The sequence below is a fragment of the Oryctolagus cuniculus genome, chromosome 14, assembly GCF_051225735.1.
Source record: "Oryctolagus cuniculus isolate XC-2025 breed Fujian yellow rabbit chromosome 14, ASM5122573v1, whole genome shotgun sequence".
Taxonomy (NCBI): domain Eukaryota; kingdom Metazoa; phylum Chordata; class Mammalia; order Lagomorpha; family Leporidae; genus Oryctolagus; species Oryctolagus cuniculus.
In genome coordinates, this window is record NC_142880.1 from 79900692 (window position 1) to 79921680 (window position 20989).

The 20989-nt window shown below is 41.3% G+C and overlaps 1 protein-coding gene across 15 annotated transcripts in view; it reads right to left on the minus strand.

The window, feature by feature from the left end:
* PDE4D (phosphodiesterase 4D) overlaps positions 1-20989 on the minus strand; it is a 1644269-nt gene that overhangs the window by 421556 nt on the left and 1201724 nt on the right. Inside the window, exon 1 of one of the 15 annotated variants that reach the window (XM_008262254.5) lies at positions 12098-12843. The exons of the other annotated variants lie outside the window; for them this stretch is intronic. Coding sequence (XP_008260476.1) covers positions 12098-12222 — 125 coding nt within the window. The 5' untranslated portion in view covers positions 12223-12843. Of the gene's footprint in view, positions 1-12097; positions 12844-20989 lie in introns of those variants that run through there. 15 annotated transcript variants of the gene reach the window in all.

The window sequence follows — 20989 nt, forward strand, 5'->3', positions numbered from 1 at the left end:
AATTTTGCCACAAGTCCTCCCCTCAGGCTCACTCCAGTCTTCTGGGACACCAAACTGTGTCTTCATGTATGCAACTGCATTCTTTCTTATGTAAACTTTCTTTCTTACATAGAAATCCTTTGTTCAAAAATCCTCAATATCTCATCTTGGTTGAGAAAATATTCTTTAGCTTCATTTTCATGACCAGAAGACCCAGTCTTACTCTCCCTTTCCAACTGATTTCCTGATTGCTTCTCAAGTTTATTAAGTTTTGACCACACTCATTTTTTGTCTCCTGCAAGTGGTCGCTTATTTCCTGCATCCAGCCCTTGGTCAGACTGTTCTCTCACCCTTCCTCTCCAACTCTGCATAGCTAAATGCAAACCTTAAGACCAAATGCCACTTTCCTCATGCAGTATCCTATAATATCCCCAGTTGGCAGTTAATTCTCCTACCTGGGAGCTCCCCAGGCATTTTACTCCTGCTGTCTCCACAGTACTTAATGGAACACAAAGTTCAAAATTTAGAGACCGATGAATGGAGCTTGCATCCCAACTCAAGCAATGAAGTAACTCTATGGCCTTGAGCAAGACCCTTGGACTCCCATGAATCTGAGCTTTCTCATCAGCTGATGTGGTGCTCACAGCAGACAACCACAGAAAACACACTTAGCAAAGGACAAAGTGCTATGATATGTGGGTGCATCCCCTGTCAGCTGCCCGTGGTGGGTTTGCCTATCAGGAGAATTCCTTAACCTCTTTCACTGATTTCTAAGACTGACCCTGAATAGTTCAGCTGATGGTGGTATTTGACCTCATGTGTTCCTGGAACAGTATTAAATTCCTATGTGGTTATAATTTAGATTTTTCTTTGAAGGTTTGCCGAGGGAGTTAGACCGTGATCTCTTTGAAGGCTAAGAATTTGCCTTTCTAAGTTTTGCATTCCTATTCGATGGCTCTGAACTAGGATCCTGTTCAGTGAATGTCCCAACAAGTGAAAGCGGGAGTGAACGAATACATAAATGAGTTTATTGATATCTGGTTTTGTGAAATAGTTACTGGGTTAAGCACTTGTCATCTCTTTTTAGACTGTAATCTTCATTTGTATCCTTACAGTTCTATGGAACAAGTTGAATACAAAATCGTAGCTAAGTTTGGTAAGATACTAGAATACTTCTGAATATGCACCTTTCCTTTAAGACACATTTTTTTCTCGTTTGAATGCAAAATTAATGTATGTTTAACTCTGCAAATGAGGCTAATGATACTTACTATCGACACTGGAATTCCCTCTCAACTTGAGTTGAAATAATGTCTACAATGATGGTGTGGTAACTAACTCAAGCTTCTGTGAGACATGTTTAATGTCAACCCTGGTGGCAAAAATCTAACAGCACCATTATTACTAGAAATCCCCTACGTCAGCCAAGAATAAGACAAAATGTTCACACTATTACAGGTCCAAACAGAACTGAGAAGGGAAGGAGGAGCAGAGTCACATCTCCTAACCCACAGTTACAAGTGAACATAGAAGCTTGCATGCGGTAGCAGGTGAAACAGGCAGTAGAAGTGCCCCATTTAAATCGCTATTTCTGTCTCCTCTGTTTTCCCTTTTACTGAGCGTGTACATCTGAATGTGCATGAGAACATACTTGGATGACGCAACTCCACCGACTTTTTCTTTAACCACTCGGGCCCTCTGTAGTCAAAGAGCACGTAGAAATCTCTCAAAAGCCAGGGAGATCAAAGGAGGGTCTGTCTGTATAATCCTCATTATATATATGTCTAAGCCTTGAGTAACTTAACCCCAATCATGCCCAATGTAATCTAAACCCTGTTCTGATAGAGTCTGGTATGGAACAGTGAAAATGACAACCCATCTTTAAAAACTACTGGTGTTGTGAAGGTTAACTGTCATCTCCTTGTGCGGTTTGAGGTGATTTTAAGCAGATGATGATGTTAGAGACAAAATACCAATCCTGAGCTGGGATGTCCTGCTTCCACACAAGAAGATTCTTGGCATCTATCAGTCTTAGGATACAAATGACTTTGCTCCTGTGGGAAGAAGACTGCTGACCAAAAGGAAATTTGGGCAGAAGCAAAATCTCCTATAAGTCAGAAATGCCAAAAAGTCCCTTGCTGGTTGGATGAGAATCCCAGTAGAAGTAGCAGAAAACAAACACTGGATTGTGTTAGGTTCCTAACACACACACACACACACACACACACGGACAGACAGACAGAAGAAAAGAAAATAGAAACTCAAGATAACAGAGAACTTCCTGGTATTCATTATGTTCTTGTTATATACATGATGGGTTACCATAGCAACAACAGTATCCCATGAGTCATCCTACAGCAGACACCAGCTTACACTGTTCAGAAATAACAACACAAACAACAGCACATATTTTCAGTTAGAATGGCAGAGGGCAGGAGGGCAATTACAAATTTAGGAAAAACTGCATATCCATCATGAGGATAAGTCGAATTTGTTCGACAGACTTTGAGGCATCTGTGTTTGTATAGACATCTGTATGTGTGTGTTTCAAAATGTTGCCTTTATTAAGCATCAGTAACTAAATGATTATATGCTCACAGAAATCTCCTGCAGACTATAATACGCTAAAGGTTATCCATTTTGTGAACTGGTTTATTGTGAATTCCCACACAATTATAAGCTCACGTTTCAAGAAATCCTAAGCTCACATTTCAAGAAATGTTAGGAAAATTTTAGAAATTTTTATCATGAAAATAAGGTAAATAAGCAACACATCTGTTGCTCAGAAAGAAAAATAACAAAGGTAGCATTTCTATTTTTATACTTGAGGGTCTTATAAATCTTTGGAACCAAGAATCCACTAGAAAAGGGGTTTTGGTGAAATCTCGTAGAATTACAGGAAAGTGAATATCACTATATGAAAACTAACCAACAAACACAAACCTCTTTAGGGGAGCTTACAAGGAAACTAGAAAACACAGAGATGACCTTAGAGGTTCTGGCACAGTTCACATTAGTGGGAAGTTTTAATAAGGTCAGAGTGTAAAGGTCTGACACCAGAATTCAACATGACAAAGAGGACATGATGAGAAAAGAAGCTGGGATAAAGAGAGGTGACTAAAGTGCCTCTCACAGTTTAGCTTGCAAATCTGATCATAATCGGTCCAAGGAACAGCAGGAAAGTGCAGATTTTAAGAGTAAAATGAGGAGCTCAGTTCTGGCTATGAGAACAAATGAGATTTTCAAGCAGTGACTATGACAGAAGTTTAAAGAGGCACAGTGGTTAGGGCTTGCAATATACACTTGGAAGTTGCTGGAATTAATGAATTAGTTTCTCCAAAAGGGGACATGTTCATTTATAATCTCTGATGACTTTCTTATTCCCAGTTAGGAAAAAAAGACTTCAGAAGAATTTTTGAGTGCCCATCATGTACCAGGCCCAAAACAAGACCCGGATACACTGTTCTCATGACCTCAGGATTGAATGTGGTAGGAAGCACTTAGGCCAACAAAATACATCAATATGCAAATACAACTGTGAGAGCTGCTCAAAAGGAGACAAGTGTCCAATAAGAGCATAAAGAACATAGTCTGGGCAGCTGGAGAAGGTTTCCCTGGGGAGAATACAGGCCTAAGGATGAGTAACACACACTACCAAGAACCAGATGAATGAAATCCTGGTCATCTTTTGCAATACAGAACACATTCCATTTGGTTTGATACGCTGATTATCAGTCCCTGGGACATCACATTTTTCTTTTTGGGGTTCTATTTATCACCACTGGCACAGGTATCTTCCTTGCGGAGGGAGTAGCCTTCTTCTTAGGGCCATACAAAAGACAGCAGTGTGCATCAAGGACAAAGTCACCACTCTTGTTTCAAAGACTCTCAGGAAATTGGCTGTCCCTCCCCCTCCCCCTTTTTCTGCCTTTATTTCTTTCAGATCTTCTACACCGATATATCCTCTGATGGTAAGGGGCCATCCCCAGCCCGGAATGCTTTGTCAGCGTTTACTATTTCATTCATCATGGTTGACAAAGTAAAAAGGGATGAGAAGCTTTCTCTTTGAAGTTCACATTTATCCATGTGATATTTTTTTCCAGCTGTGAGTAGAAACTGTGAAACATTTTTTTTAAAAAGCTTCAAAGGGTGGCTAAGCAATTTAGCAGTTCTAACGGGGTACAGAAAAGGGACTAAAATATGAAGGTCACTGTGACCATGTCTCTTGTGCTTCACCACCAGTAGACATTCTAACTGCTATAACTAGCCTCATGCTACTTCTCATGGCAAAGGGGACTCCAGTTAATGAACTGGCAAATGCTGAACTGAAGCAAAAGAATAGCAGTTGGCATTTATAACCACTTTTATTAATTCCTGGCAGTTTGGAATCAATTGGGAAATTATTCTTTAAAAAAAAAAAAAAAACTTTGGTCAGAAAAGATTACCTGCTATTTATTTCAACATTTTTAAAACCTCAAAGATAGGGACCAGAGTTGTGGCAGAGCATGTAAAGCCACTGCTGGCAAAGCCAGCATCCTGTGTGGAAGCTGGTGTGTGTTCCAGCTGCTTGACTTCTGATCCAGTTCCCTGCTAATGGCCTGGGAAAAGCAGTGGAAGATGACCCAAGTGTCTGGGCCCCTGCTACCCATGTGGGAGACCCAGATTAAGCTGTTGGCCCTTGATTTTCAGCCTGGCTCAGCCCTGGCCATTGCTGACATCTGAGGAGTGAACAGGTGATAGAAGATCTCTCTCTCTCTCTCTCTCTCTCTCTCTCTCTTCCCCCTTCTCCCTCCCTCTCTGTAACTGTGCCTTTCAATTAAAATACAATAAATCTTTAAAAAATATAAAATCTTCAATGATAAATCAAACATAAAGAATACATTTTTAAATCGCATTGCCTGGGTAGGTATTTAGTACCTACCTATGTGCAATACCTAGTGATGACGTTGACATCACTTCAGATGTCTGCATCCTATTTTAGGATCCCTGGGTTTGAGTCCTGGCTGACATCTTCCTGTAAAAGTTCAACATGGGAGGCTGCAAGGGCTTCAAGTAGCTAGCTTGCTGCTATCCACATAGGAGACCTGGATGGAGTTCCAGGCTCTGTGCTTTGGTCTGGATTATCCCTGGCTGTTGGAACATTTGGAGTGTGAACCAATGGATGAAGATCTCTCTTTTTCTCTTTCTCCTTCTCTCCTCCCCCACCTTTCTTTGCCTTTTAAATAAATACAATTTTAAAAATTAAAAACATTGTCAATGAATAAATTAAGGAATCAAATAATCACTTTATACCTCCCTCCAAAACGAAATGAAGAATTATTCAGTTAACTTTTCACAAAGAGCACTCTCCCATGCCTGTCTCTCCATGTTAAGTTTTGCCACTCTCCTGGCTCTTCCATTGTACTTCAGACACCGTATCCCTTCCGTTTCTTTGACATTCACGTCTGGGCTTCACTTACCAGGTTCTCAGTGGCGTCACTCATCCTCAGGCCTCACTGTCCCCAGGGAAACATTCTCCAGATGCTCACACTATGTTAGTAACTTATTTATGTCGTCTTCATCGGCCCTTGTCTCCTTTTGAGAAGTTCTCAGAACTGTAATCACACATTTATGCATTTTTCTCTTGTAAGGAAACTGTCCCTGTCAGAATTTACACTGCTTGCTCCAGTGGGTAGAGGACTTTAGCCTGTTTCCCTTTCAACTGATGCTGCATGCTCCCGTTGCGTTTTCCTTCCTGAAACAACTGTTTCCATCTTGCCTCTCTTAAGGAGAAGGAGCAATGGAAAGTTCACCAGTAACTGGGATCCACTAGGCTAATGCTATAAGAGACAGGTGAGAAAAGGAAAACAGCTAGCTGGCAGAGGCACGTTCACTGGGAAACATATTAGGAAAGGTTCAATGCAGAACATTTGTGAAAGGAGTTGGGTCTCATCACAAAATGAAGAAAGAAAGGAACTCCAAGCACAAAACTGGGACAGCTCGTAGTTCTTGACACCAAAATGCAGAATAGATGTGGGTGACTTGGGAAAGCTCCGAGGATAAAGAGATGTGGGGAGGGGCTGCATCTGCTTGTCTGGGATTTATACTTTTTTGTTGGCAATGAAAACCTAGTGATGGAAGCATGGAAGTATGATTATATTTTAGAAATTGGATGTATGGATGACCATCAGGAAGGATGAGAGTGGAATAAAGAGTAAAGATAGCAATCTTTCAGTCATGAGAGGATGAAGGCTGGGCCAAAGATGGTACCAGGGAAAATGACAGCAAGGGATGTGACAAAGGAAGGAGAATACATCTGCAACCAGACAGTGGTAGAGTGATTAGGCTGAGCGAAGAGAGCGGAGTCCGCAGCAGAAGGACTTCAGGGCCTGTGACATAAATCACTGAGGATGTGGGAGACAGGGAGGGTCCACGGGTGATTTTAGTTTCCAATCTATTGAGTTCTTCTCTGGATAACAAGCAGTTGGGTATATAGCTCTGGCACTGGGTACAGAACAGAAGCTGGAGATAAACGTTCTAGTTAGAACTGTTATTGCCGGTTATTTTTACCCAATTTTAGAAAGGATTAGAAGAAATTCTGAGGGTAACTGAAAGTTTCATTTAAGTGGAAATAAGAGCCCCTTATGAAAGAAAGCACCCTGCCTGTATTTTCCCTTTACACACTCCGCTGCTGGGATGAGTTGCTTATGAGGGAAACATGCACGAGGCTCCCATGGTCACAGTCAATGGGCCCCTGCACATAGGTACAAGATAGGCAGCAGGAGTCCAGCTGAGCTTTATAGACCAGGCCAATGGGAAGGGCATCCAGAATTTATCACCTTCTATGTAATTTTGCCTGGCATTCTCCCCCTCTGCTTGAAAAGCAGATCAATGTTTCGTGACCAGCCTGGAGCTACAAGGGTGTATTAGATCATTTATTGAGCTTTCTTTAACGAAATCTTAGTAGTACTTCTACTGAAAGAATAATAAGCCTTGAACATGCAATAAAGCCTTTAATTCAGACAAATCAGAAGACAGGACAGTTTGAATTACTGAATATTTTAGATTATGTCAAAATGTGTCAGTCTTCTATTTGTAATCAAATGAAGAAAGTATTACCCAGTGATTACTATGAGGAAAATGAGAAAGTATCTTCATGAATACATGGAAACACCAATTGTCTAGATATAAAGGTCTTCAAAGAACTCCAAAGTACTCCCCAATGCAATTTGTTTACACAAGGTTTTCTCAACCTAAGCACTATTGACATTGACAAATAATTCTATGTTGTAGGAGGCCAACTGTGTATTGTCGGAAATTTAACAACACACTTGTTCTCTACCTACATAATGCTATTAGCCATCTCTCTACCCAGTTCATAAGATTAAAAAATGTCCCTAGACATTGCTAAATGTATTCTGGGTGAAGTGTGGGAGGTAAAATCACCCAGGCTAAGAGCCATTGGTTATTCAGATAATTGAATTAACACTACACCACACTCCAAATAAAAGATTGTACAAAAGAAAATGTCGGCCTAGGTCCAGTTTGAATGATTGTAGAGTCCAAATTAACGTGATTGTATTGAATGAGGACTGTTGTTCACAATGGGAATATATTTTGCTTTGGTACAGAAGTGGGAAGTGCTCTTTTGTCCTTTGCAATACCTCTTTCCTGCAAGTCAGACTCATTCATTAAAACCATTTTTATGAACATGAGGTCACCACTTATTTAGGACTCACAGTACAATTGCTATCTTCTCTCATAGTTATTATTAGCAAATCATTTCTACAGACACAGTTCGTCATAAGCTATACTACACTTCCTTCCCTTCAACTTAGCTGTTCGAACTCTAAACCCCAGGCCTCGGAAGGTGACTCCCTTTGCAGATGGGGCCTTTAAAGAAGAGATTATGGTAAGATGAAGCTGTTAGGGCTGATCATGATCCAGTCCAAGTGATGTCCTTTAAAGAAGAAGAAATGGACGCAGGAAGTGATGCCAGCGATGAACGCCCATACGCAGAAGCAAGCTCACACACAGACACAGCAACAAGGTGCCCATTTGCAAGCCCTGGAAGATGCCACAGAAGAAAGCAAACTGCCAGCACACTCGTGGTGGACTCTCAGCCTCCAGGAGTGTGCAGAAATAAAGCTCTGCTCTTGAAGCCACAAAAGCCTGTAGTACTTTGCTAAGGTGGCCCTGGCAAAGTAATACTTTTGAGTAAATGAACAACATTTGAGTAAATGACCTCTTGATGAGAGGTCAGAAATATAAATGTGCAGTGTATATGTAATCTTTCCCCAAGGAGAAAGCAGGCTAGTTAAGAAACCCACTATATTCACTCCCGTCTCCTGGATTTTTCCCCTGCTTTTTTCTGATCCATGGGGTGATGGGGATAATACACCGACCTACACGATTCATGAAAACAGAGGCCAGAGCGTACATAGAGAAGTAAATAACTAACAAGATGGAGCTGAGAGCAGGGTGCAGACCCCTCACCAGCCAGGCAGAATCACAGGTGTCAGTCACCAAAGTATGGCAGTGCCTACGGGAGATGCAAGAGCAGGCTCCGTGGTGACAAACTGTGTCCTGGTGCCCAGTGCTACCCATCACCTGGGGGGCTGGTGGCTCCCTTCTCACCTCTTCCACTGCTCCTGGCTTTATTTTCTATTGTGATTTGGAACACTGTGAGGTTTACATTACAGTAGGACAAACAGAACTGGAGCGTCTCACAATTTTCGTAACTGGTTCTATGTACTTCGGGGCTCCTATCACACTTTTTATGCTTTCAGTATTGTCGCCCTCTAGGAATTCCCCCTTCCTCCTCCCATAGTGACATTTTTGCTTCCTTTCTACTGCTTGAAGATTTTGAGGTAATTTCAAAAAGTTTGTATGAAAAAAGGACTCAGTTGATTCTGGTGCAAAAAAAAAAAAAAATTGTGCATGCACACATGCATGAGCTCACCCAGGGTCTTCAAAATGTTCGTCGAAAATTCTGAAAAACCTAGGTATGGATTTCAAAACTATTTGTACTAACACAAACATCTTTTAATTCCATTTTCCATGAACTCTTATGATATACGTGGACTTATGAATACAGAAGTGAATTTCAAGTTCTGCTTTGCTGATTTGGTGGTGACAAAATGTATGACCTACAAACATTTAAGCTGGTGATCAGAAGTCAGCACTATACACAGCTTCTTTCAACAGGAAATCAGAGAGAATTTCACTGATCTAAGAGAAGGGCAGGGGCAAGAAATCTTGCAAAAGACTCCACAGAGTGGCATCCAGAAAGTGACATATGTGCCTACACCAAAATATCTAATGTGCATTTCCCACTTATTTATTTAGTAATTTATTTATTTGGTGTTCTATGTTGAGCACCAGAAAAGCAGTGCACAAGTCTGTGCATATAACCAAAAACCTTGCAACCTTAGGTAAGGAGGAGGACAACAGCCAGATTAAATCTCATCTTTGAATCTGTATGTATTGAAGTGGAGACATCCACATTTAAAAGGAAAGTGTATTTCTTGACAGAGTGCACAGAATTTTTGGAGGCTACAAAAAATTGAAAGGACACACTTTCTAAATCATGAATAAAGCAAATCATGTTAATCACAGATGGTAGGGCTGTCATTCTCTTCAACATGGAGCTTACTTCAGATTCAGCAGTGTTAACCGCTTTGTTAATGCCTTCCCTGCTGCTCTGGGAACAAAACCTGAGGACTATTAAGTGGCCAGGTGACTGTGGTTCTGATATAATTTTAAAACTAGAAATTACTTTCCTGTGTTCCAAGACAACCACGCTGTTCTTTGCACAAGTCATTTTATGAGGCTATACCTGGATTTAAAAAGAGCTACATTTTGCATTTACGTATTAGATTTCCTGTATTATCCTCTCCACAGATTTTCAGTGAAAAGCAAGATTTCTCTGAATCACCTCCATCTTCCACTTCATCGAGCAGGGTAAAACATCAGCATAATCGCGCCTCTTTTGTGGGGAGCCTTTTTGTTTCCCTCTCTCTCTGTCTCTCGCACACTCCCAGGCATTCTCTATCTCCTTTCGTCCTTCCTCTCAATTATTTTTATAGTAATTAGAAACTTCTTTGTGCCAGAGAGCACAAGCAAGGGTAATACGAACATAGCTGTCCCTATGCTGCTTCAGGGGTAAGTCAGGTGAGTTCCAGCCAGCACATGAGACACACGGCCATTTAATCTGGGGTAGACATTAGTGATCGGCCAGGATGACCCACTGTACTGCCAGGTGGATGCTTTTCTCAGCAGATTACGGACAAGTTGGGGCATTAAAACATGCAAGTTAAAAATGAGAGTTGGCAATAAAAAGAATAAGAAGACTTGGAAGTTCCTTCATCTACTCATGCTCTCCCTCCATCCACAGCTTTCATCGCATTGGTTGTCACGTTTGTGCTGCCTGCGAAGCAAAGCTCTAGGTACACTGATTTAAGTGGCATTTCTTGCACAAAAATTCGCTTCGTTGATTTACTTACTGGCTATAAGACATATTATATTAAAAGAAAGTAGGATTGCAGAAGCTTTACAAATTTCAAGGACTATGTCATAAAATCCTGGTTATTATACCTTTCAGAAGGATTCACTCGCAAAATATCCTGTGATGGCCAATTTTAGAACTCACTGGGCTAAGTGTGAAATTTCCTGGGTATGTGCACATGTTCAGCAGCTGGCATAAAATATACTCCAATGTACTTCTACAAAATGGCAATTACCTCGAAGCAGAATAAAAGGTGACATGCATATAGTATTTACATAAGGATTTGGCAATTTGTTATGGTTTACAATATCGCCCTCACTGAGGACAGACATGAGAGAGAAGCAGACAGCAACAGAACAATGTTGGACCCATTTTCCTGAATGCATTTCAAACAGCTGCTTCTCCCTGGTAGCCTGCTGGAAATTCATACGGTTCTAGAACTGCACAGAACGTTTTTGATACCCTGGGGGGAAGTAAAATAATGCCCTCACAACAATTAAAAAACATTCTCACCAACCCAAGAAAATATTTTTACACTCGAAAAACTAAGCCCCAAGGCATTTGGTCACTCAAAAATCTAGATGTTTCTTTCACATTTATAATAAGGACAAATCTGGCAAAATGTTTTGTCCAGATTTGTGTGTATGTGTGTGAGTCTGTGTGTATGTGTGTTTGTGTGTGTGTGTGTTTATGTGTGTATAATTAGAAAAAAGAGAAGGAAAAGATTCAAAAGATAATAATTGGCTTCAAGTAAGATACATAGCTTTAAGAATTTGCATATTTTTTCTCCTGGGAATTCATGAAATTAGAAAGAACTGGCGTTTTCACAGAAAGAACGGAACATCTTGCTAAAATGCTTCTGAAGTTCATTGCTCAATGCTGAATAAAATGACATTGTGTGAAACCCAAGCTGAAGGTTGATTTTGGCACCTGTCCGTCAAGCGTATCATCACTGTTCTGCATAAATAGGCCAAAGGGTAGAAAGGGGCTACTTAGTGGACATCCTCTGTCATGGCAGTGAAAACACTGAGCTCAACTCTGAAATCCCTAATTATGGGAACAGGAGTTTGCCTGTGTAACAGGAGGTGTATATGGGGGTGGGGGGGCTGGAGACCATGAGTTAGCAAAATTCTGGGACATTGATCTGGAAATGACAATTCCTCTACAGAAAAAATGTATAACCATCTTCTGCCCCCCCCCCCCCCGCCCCGCCCCGGCCACAGGGAAAGAAGGCTTTCCGTACAATGGTAACATGTTTAGTCCACACTGGCATTGTAGGTTATGAGTTATTGGGGCATCCGGGACTGAGAGCCGTTCATAAATATATTAACTATTTGGCTAAACCCTCTTTTAAATTCTCACCATGGACGATTCAGATGGTAATACAAGCACGAATAATCTTTCCAGTTCTTACAATCGACAGACCTTGAAACTAGATTAGCTTTCACTAAACTGCTAAGCGGAGAATATTTTTCAAGTTTCCTCTCTGGTTAATTTTTTCCCAACTACCTAGGACGCTGAAGCTCAGACCTAACGTCTCCCCCTGCCCCTCCCAGCTCAGCCGACCTCCAAAGCAGTTAAGGGTCACAAGACACACTTCCACTGACAACTAGAGGCAAGCAAGACAGTTACCGTCTCCTCTGTGGCTTAATATCGATTGGCTTGTTGATGGCATAAGGCGACCCTTGCACAAAAGCGCTGCAGAATCGAGCCACCTTCCCCAGCGTTAGGTGCTCACAGCTGCTTGGCAAACTCATTTGATCGGAAAGGCAGGAAGTCAAAGCGAATCTGAGGAGTCAGCCCAGGCTGGAAAGAATGTGCCAGATAGGGGCGTTCCGACATCTGCCGCTCACTAGCCTCCTGGCGCTGCCCTTCGTGAAGAGTTACCGCGGGTTTCTCTGAGGCTACGCGGTCTACCTTGTTTTCCGTTCATGCATACAGGGCCCTTGTTGCTTATTTCTAACCAGAGTCATGCTCCGACCAATTACTGGCTGAGCAGATGTAGAAATTCTGGCTCTCCACAAAAGCCTCTTTCCACTCAGACTAAAATCTGGTTTAACGCGTTCTTTGCAGATCATCTAAATTATGTCACGTTACTGGTTGAGTAATCAGTCGTTTACCTAGACACTCGGCACGCATCTGATCGAAAGGAACAAATCGATTATTTGCTAGACTTTCAAAGGGAAAAAACTGTTTGCTAAACTGATTATAGATCATTAGAAAAGGAGATAGGCAATGGAAATGATTATGGATGGGTTTCCAAGTTTCTGGTCAAAAAAAATGTGGATTCTCATTTGTATGTTTGTATGTGACTGTTCACAACAGCATTGAAGTCTGAAGTCGTTGCCTCTAACGACCAAAAAAAAAAAAAAAAAAAAAAAAGCGTAGACTACGTGCCAACGCCCTGATTTGGATGCTGATTTTTTTCACCCTTTCAGAAATGCAACCACTATCTGCTCTTTGGATGAGTGGCCATTACAAAACTGAGAGCACATTCTTCCTCGCTTCTTTGTACCTTCAGTTTTCATGCCCCATGCTAGGCAAGCTGGAGAAATTAGAAATGCTATGAAATAATTCCACGGAAGGCAGTGAAGTCTCACAGTAAAGTTAGAGCTCTGCTCAGCCCCTGGTTTTCAGTAGCTCTCACTTGGCTCTGCAGAGGGACAGCCAGAAAACCGTGGAGGTCCTTATTCACAGCCTTAAGACAGCACTTTTCATACCCTTGTGCAGGGTAACTTTTCTACTTGCACTGTATAATCCTATAATGATAACGCTATTACCCAGGATTTGAACATACACACCGTTTTATTTAAGAGTCCTGTGACCTGGGAAAACACAGAGCATATTGAAACGAAAGCTTTATTTTATTCTGTCATATCCAAATTCAGAAACTATTTGGGTTTGAACAACAGATACCATTTAAATGAATACATTTTAAGGTTGGAGGGGAAGAGAATTTTCTATTTAACAATCATCATTTTTAGCCAATGATTTTGTTATATATATATATATATTTACAAAATGATGTTAGTTTTAATATGTTAATTGACATGGAGGTGTATAAATAAAAAAAGCTTTTTATCTTTTCCCTCCCCATTATTATTACCTTTTTCTTTATGCTTATTCTACCAAATACATATGTGTACATATACATACACACATGTGCATATACACACAAATACACACATGTGTAGGGTTTCTCCTTCCTTTTTATGAAGTGGGTTCATGTTGTACATATTTCTCCATAACTATAAATATACTTAAAAGAAACCATGTATAATTTTTAGTCAATGAGCAGATATCAAGTGTGTATTTTTTGATAGTTACATAAGATTTCAAAGCATGGATGTACCATTTTTTTCTCAATCAGCCCTTTTTGATGGGCATATGATTTTGGACTTGTACAAACAACAGCCATGTTAATATGCTCAAACTGATTTGTACTCTTATTTCCAAAAATGAGTTGCTAGATCACAAGTTATGTGTATCTTTTTCTTTAGTAGGGTAAAGCAGATCATATTTCTACCAGTCAGGCAGAAAGATGAAAATTATTATGATTATTGGGGGGAGGGACCTGAGGGGTGGAGAGAGAGTGAGAGAAAGAGAGAGAGAGGGAGAGAGAGTGGCTCCCATATGCTGGCCACTTGCCAAATAGCAGCCAGGACAAGGACAGAGCTGGACCAAAGCTGGGAACTGGGGATTCGATCATCCCCTGTGTGAGTGGCAGGGATCCAATTACTTGGGCCACCACCTGCTGCCTCCCAGAGGTGCACCAGTAGGAAGCTGGGGTTAGGAACTGGAGCCAGGAATCAAATGTAGGCATTCTGTTATGAGACCTAGACATCAGCTATAAGGCCAAACATCCACTTGATATCCCTACACTCTTGAAAACACTATTTATTGATAATTCAAGTCCGTTTCTTTTTTAAAAAATATTTATTATTTGAAAGACAGAGAAACAGAGAGAGAGGGACACACACACACACTTACAGAGAGAGAGAGAGACATTCTATTTGCTGGTTCTCTCTACCATCACCTGCAACAGCCAGGGCTGGGCTAGGATGAAGTCAGGAATCAGGAACTCCATCCTGGTCTCCCACAGGGGTGGCAAGGGTCTAAGTACTTGGGCCATCATCTGTTGCTTTCTCATATTCATTAGCAGGAAGCTGCACTGGAAACCGTTGGGCCTCACACCAGCACTCCAATATGGGATGCCATCATTGTAAGCTATGGCTAAACCTGTTGTGCTACAGCATTGGTCCCAGTCTGATTCTTTATAGCATAAAAATGGGGTGACCAACCTCCAAAATGCTCAGGGATCATGCATGGTTCATTGCTAAAATGAAATTGTTATGAGGGTGCTCACAAAAAGCAGTCTACAAGTACTGAAATATTAGGCTGGCGCTGTGGTGTAGTGGGTAAAGACACTGCCTGTAGTGCCAGCCTCCCATGTGAGCATCATATCACAAGACCTGGCTGCTCCACTTCCAATCCAGCTCTATGCTATGGCCTGGGATAGCAGTAGAAGATGGCGCAAGTCCTTGGGCCCCTGCACCAGCGTGGGAGACCTGGAAGAAGCTCCTTGCTCCTGGCTTTGGATTGGCACAGCTCCGGCCAATGAAGCCATCTGGGGAGTGAACCAGCAAACCAGCAGATGGAAGACTTTTCTCTCTGTCACTCTGCCTCTGCCTGTCTATAACTCTGCCTTTCAAATGAATAAATAAATCTTAAAAAAAAAAAACCTGAAGTATTCTAGACATAATGAAATGGTTTATAAAATCTTTGCCCAGGTGTGTAAAGGCAGAAGTTTGAAGCCTCATCAACATGAGAGAATTCTTCAAGCATAGTGCAGTTAGTAAATAATTTTTCTTAATTTACATAATTAGGAGGAGATTAATTGGAATGGGTTGTTCCTATGTTTTCAATCTTCAGTAAATTTTTTTTTCACTCAGAATAATATTTCATAATTTGGGGAAACATCACTAATTTCACACTGTGAAGTGGTGCCCAATGACTGCTGGCTAATTGTGACAGATGAGTGGTGTGATTTGTAGTTGGTAAATTCAAGAGGCCCTTTGGACCTCGTCCCTCATATCAGAGTCCGAAGAGGTAAAGCACAGGAAAGCAATTCTCCCTGCCAGCTAATTTAGGAGTCTCTGTCCAGTCACAGAGGATAAGGGCTACTTCACGGAAGAATTTCCTAGGAGGGCTACTAAGCAGTCACTGAAGGGCAAAGCAGACGTCTCTGGGCAAGAGAATTATGTGTCCTCTGATTGGTCGACTCCCATGGTTTCCTTAGCAGGTGCATTTTTGCTTGTGCCTGAGCAATGATTTACCAAGAGCCTGGCAGGAGCTTCTGGGAATTACTTGCACTTAAATTGGCACGAGAAGAGATTATTATTAAAAATTCCACCTGCCAAGAATCTAGACTCTTGAATCAGTGAGAACTCTGTTCAACTACCAGGGAGCCACCTCTTAGGGAAAGCCATGTCTTCCCATGTTCAGCAACGCCCTTTCTCTGGGGATCCCTTTCTCTGGGATTGTCCCTTTGGGAAAATAAAAATGCACTGGAGAACTTAATTTCATTTAAAGATTAGAACCACGGTCAGTACAGGCTCACAGCAAAATAGAGCTCAAATCTCAGTAAAACAGCCACACGTGCCCACCTCTGCTTTGTTTGTCACACTGGGATTTCTGTGGCAGACCAGCACAGAGCTGGCACAGATCTCAACCCCATGGTTCTAAGCCCTGAGAACATTAACACAAAGGTGGAAATCACACGAAGGCATATGGAGCATCATGCTGCTCCTGTAGGCTGGAAGTTGGGATGGGAGTAGGGGCCTGCACAGCGGTTAAAAGCAACTGCTAGTGAGTGGCACTTTGAGGACACGGGGATGTTGTGTCTCCCCTCCCCTCCCCCACACACTCACACCATGGCAGTGCTGTTGGCATTCAAATCTGCCCATAACCCATGGCAGTGCTGTTGGCATTCAAATCTGCCCATAACCCTCAGCTTCTTTTTGGTTCTGGCTTTCATCCTTATCGTCAATGTCCAATCAAGAGGTTTTAAATGCCCTTTTGTGCTGAAACGCTCTTATGTCTTCATCCTGAGTTTGATCTATCTGCTGTTAGCACCAACTATTCATGGGAAAATTCCACTTGGAAGTCCCTTTGGCACTGCATTCCAGCATTTATAGTTCAGTTCACATCAATGCTTTTTCTACTTCCCCCAACCCAATACATTTCATCCTGTATCCTCTGCATTGCCATTATCCAGTCCAGGATCTGACAATCACTGCTCTTAGCAGGCCAGAAACCCTAAAGACAGAAATAATATTAACAGTAATGATATTATTAATACTAACAATAATTAGCTAATACTGATCATAGGCTTTTTACATGCTAGGCACCATTGTTGTCAGGAATTCACTCACTTAAGGCTCATAACCTCATATTAATGGGTACTATTGTTATATTAATTTTTAAGATAAGAAAAACAAAGCACCAAGAGAAGAAGCTATAAACTCCAGATCACATATAGTGTTAAGTGACGGAGTCAGAATGAGGGACCTGTTGACCTGCCTCCAGAGTTCAGAACATACATCTTGACTCTCTTACACCTTGTACTTTGCTTAACACCTCTGTTACTTATGCCCCTTTTAAAAATTCTGCCTGAAGGTTATACTTCCAGTCTTTCTTCCTCCAATATATCCTCCACTTGACTGTCAAGTGCCCTAAAAAATGGAAATCTGAACAAATGAGTGTCTTGGTTGGACTTATTTAACAGCTCCCTGCTACCCCGCAGAAAATGTTCAACATTTAAGTTTGAAAATTTGGCAGAGAGATGCTCTAAGGTCTTACTCTCCCTTCCTCTCTCATATCTGCCACAACTGGAAAAATAAATATTGTTAAAATGCCCATACTAGCCAAAGCAATCTATAGCTTCAATGTAATCCTTATCAAAGTACCAATGACATTCTTCACAGGATTAGAAAAAATTGTAAAATTCATATGAAACATAAAAAGGGCTAAGAGTCAAAGAGATCACACAAACAAGTCTAGTGTCTGCTAATACTAGCTGATAGAATCAAAAAGGGAGAGAACAATCCATCATGGGAAGCGGGATACACAGTAAACTCATAGAATGGCAGATGTCCTAAATAGCACTCTGGCCTCAGAATCAGCCCTTAAGGCATTTGGATATGGCTGAAGAGCCCATGAGAGTATTTTAGGCATGGAAAGCCAAGACACCCTGGGGGGGGGGGGAAGAAGCCCTAAATGGAAGATCTCTGCGAGTGAGATCCCAGTGGAAAGAACGGGGCCATCAAAGAAGGAGGTACCTTTCTCTGAAGGGAGGAGAGAACTTCCACTTTGACTATGACCCTGTCGGAATAAGATCGAACTTGGCGAACTCAAAAGGCTTCCATAGCCTTGGCAACTCATGACTAGAGCCTAGGGAGATTACTGACGCCATAAACAGGAGTGTCAAATTGTTAAGTCAACAACAGGAGTCACTGTGTACTTACTTCTCATGTGGGATCTGTCCATAGTGTGTTGTCCAAGGTGAAGTAATGCTATAACTAGTACTGAAACAGTATTTTACACTTTGTGTTTCTGTGTGGGTGCAAACTGATGAAATATTTACTGAACTGATCTTCTGTATATAAAGATAATTGAAAATGAATCTTGATGTGAATGGAATGGGAGAGGGAGTGGGAGATGGGAGGGGTGTGAGTGGGAGGGAAATTATGGGGGGGGGGAAGCCATTGTAATCCATTAACTGTACTTTGAAAATTTATATTTACTAAATAAAAAATTTAAAAAAGGGCCTAATAGCTAAAGCAATCTTCAGTAAAAAGAACACAGCAGGAGGCATCATTCTACCCAACTTCAAAATATACCACAAAGCCATAACAATCAAAGCAGCACGGTATTGACACAAAAACAGATAAACAGACCAATGGAGCAGAATAGAGAGCCTAGAATTAAAACCTCACACTACACCAAAGTGATTTTCAACACAGGTGCTAAGAACACACATTAAGGAAAGGAGAGTCTCTTCAATAAATGGTACCAGGGATACTGGATAACACAAGCAAAGAAATGAAACAAAACCCCATCTCTTACCACATACAAAAATCAACTCAGAATTGTTAAAAGACTTAAATACCCCAAAGTAAGAAACTACAAAAAAGAAAACATAGGGGAAACACTTAATGACATGAAAATATGATCACATGTTTTTGGATAGGACTACAACACATAAGAAATAAAAGCAAAAACAGAAAAATGGGATTAAGTCAGACTAAAAAGCTTCCGGAGAATATAGGATACAACAATGGAGAAGAGATAGCCTACAAATGAGAGAAAGTGTAAATTATACATCTAATAAGAGTTTAAAATACAATATATAAAGAACTCACCTCAACAGCAAAAATAAAAATTTGATTTAAGAATGGTCAATAGATCTAAATAGACATTTCTCAAAATAAGGTATAAAAATGGCCTGCAAGTATATAAAAATTTGGAAATCAGTAATAATCAGAGAAATCAAAATCAAAATCAGAATAAGATATTAGCACACTCTAGTTAGAATGGCTATCATCCAAAAGACAAAGATGAAGCAAGGATTGGCCACAGTGTCCAGGATAGCCTTTGAGATGCCCACATCCCTTACCAGAGCACCTGAGTTCAAGTCCTCACTCCATTCCTAACTCCAGCTTCCCGCTAATGCACACCTAGGAGGCAGTAAGTGATGACTCAAGTATTTGGGTCCCTGCCACCCAAATGGGAGAGCCAGACTGAGTTACTACCTCCTGGCTTTGGCCTGGGCCAGACCCAACTGTTGCAAGAATTTGGGGAATGAACCAGGAGATGGAAGTTCAACCTTTGTCTGTGAAATACCCCACCCCTGCTTTCCAAACAAAGTTAATTAAGACAAAAGACAACAAGATCTGGCAAGGATATGGAGAAAAGGGAACCCTTATATCCTATTAGTAGGAACATAAATTAGTACAGTTGTTATGAGGAACATTATAGATATCCTTCAAAAAACTAAAAATAGAACTGATAATACATCCAAAGGAAATGAAATCAGTATTCCAAAGAGATATCTGGATTCCCATGTTTCTAAAATCCAATTCACAATAGCCAAGAAGTGGAATCAATCTAAACATCCATCACCACGTGAATGGATAAAGAAAGTGTGGTGCATATCTTAACAATAGAATACTATTCAGCAATATAAAGAATTGAATCCTACTTCTTGCTACTGTACGGACAGACTTGCAAGGAACTATGTTAAAGGAACATAAAGTCAAGCACAGAAAGGCACATGTCACGAGATCTCATACATATGGGGATTCCATAAAAGCGGCTCTAATAGAAGTTGAGAGTGCATGGTGGTTACCAGAGGCTGGGGAAAGAAAGGGGCTAAGAGAAGGGTGGGGAAACACTGGGCAACAGGGACAAGCTACGGTTGGAGAGGAAAAGTATGTTCTGGCTTTCTGTCTGGGCATCAGGGTGACTGTAGATAGCGTATTTTGTATTTTAAAAAAGCTAGAAGAAAGGACCACGAATGTTCTCACCACAAAGAAGTGGTAAATGAGGAGATAAGTATGCTTGTACTGATTGGAACATTACACAATGTGTACATGTATCAGAACATCACATGGTATACTACAGACGCTAATATTTATAACTACTAGGTGTGAACTAAAAAAGGATAATTTATAAACAACTTCATTGAGTATAACAAATATAACATTTGCCTGGTAGATGTTAACATTCTGGCATAGAAACATCTGTTGGGATTTTATTATCATGACTCCGGCCCTTGGATTTTTGAAGAGTGTTGACACCATATGCTTTTTAGAATTTTAAGAACAGGGCCGGCGCCGCGGCTCACTAGGCTAATCCTCCGCCTAGCGGCGCCGGCACACCGGGTTCTAGTCCCGGTCGGGGCGCCAGATTCTGTCCCGGTTGCCCCTCTTCCAGGCCAGCTCTCTGCTGTGGCCAGGGAGTGCAGTGGAGGATGGCCCAGGTGCTTGGGCCCTGCACCCCATGGGAGACCAGGAAAAGCACCTGGCTCCTGGCTCCTGCCATCGGATCAGCGCGGTGCGCCAGCCGCAGCGCGCCGGCCGTGGCGGCCATTGGAGGGTGAACCAACGGCAAAGGAAGACCTTTCTCTCTGTCTCTCTCTCTCACTGTCCACTCTGCCTGTCAAAAAAAAAAAAAAAAAAAAAAAGAATTTTAAGAACACAAATGCTCATCAATCAGTCATCATAGGCATCACTCAACTCTACAGCAAGAAAAACTTTCTTGTAAGCCAACAGACTGCTTCCTTTTAAAAAGAAGGCAAGTTTGGAACGAATGCACCATAGATTTTCATCACCTTTAAAAAGTTTTATTCTCCATCGAATGGAATACTCCTTTCAGAGCAGTTTCTCTCAAAATCTGCCAGCTCCTCAAAAGCCCGGAGGGAGCCTGTTGAGCACATGAAGTGGCAGTTTATCAAGCCTACCG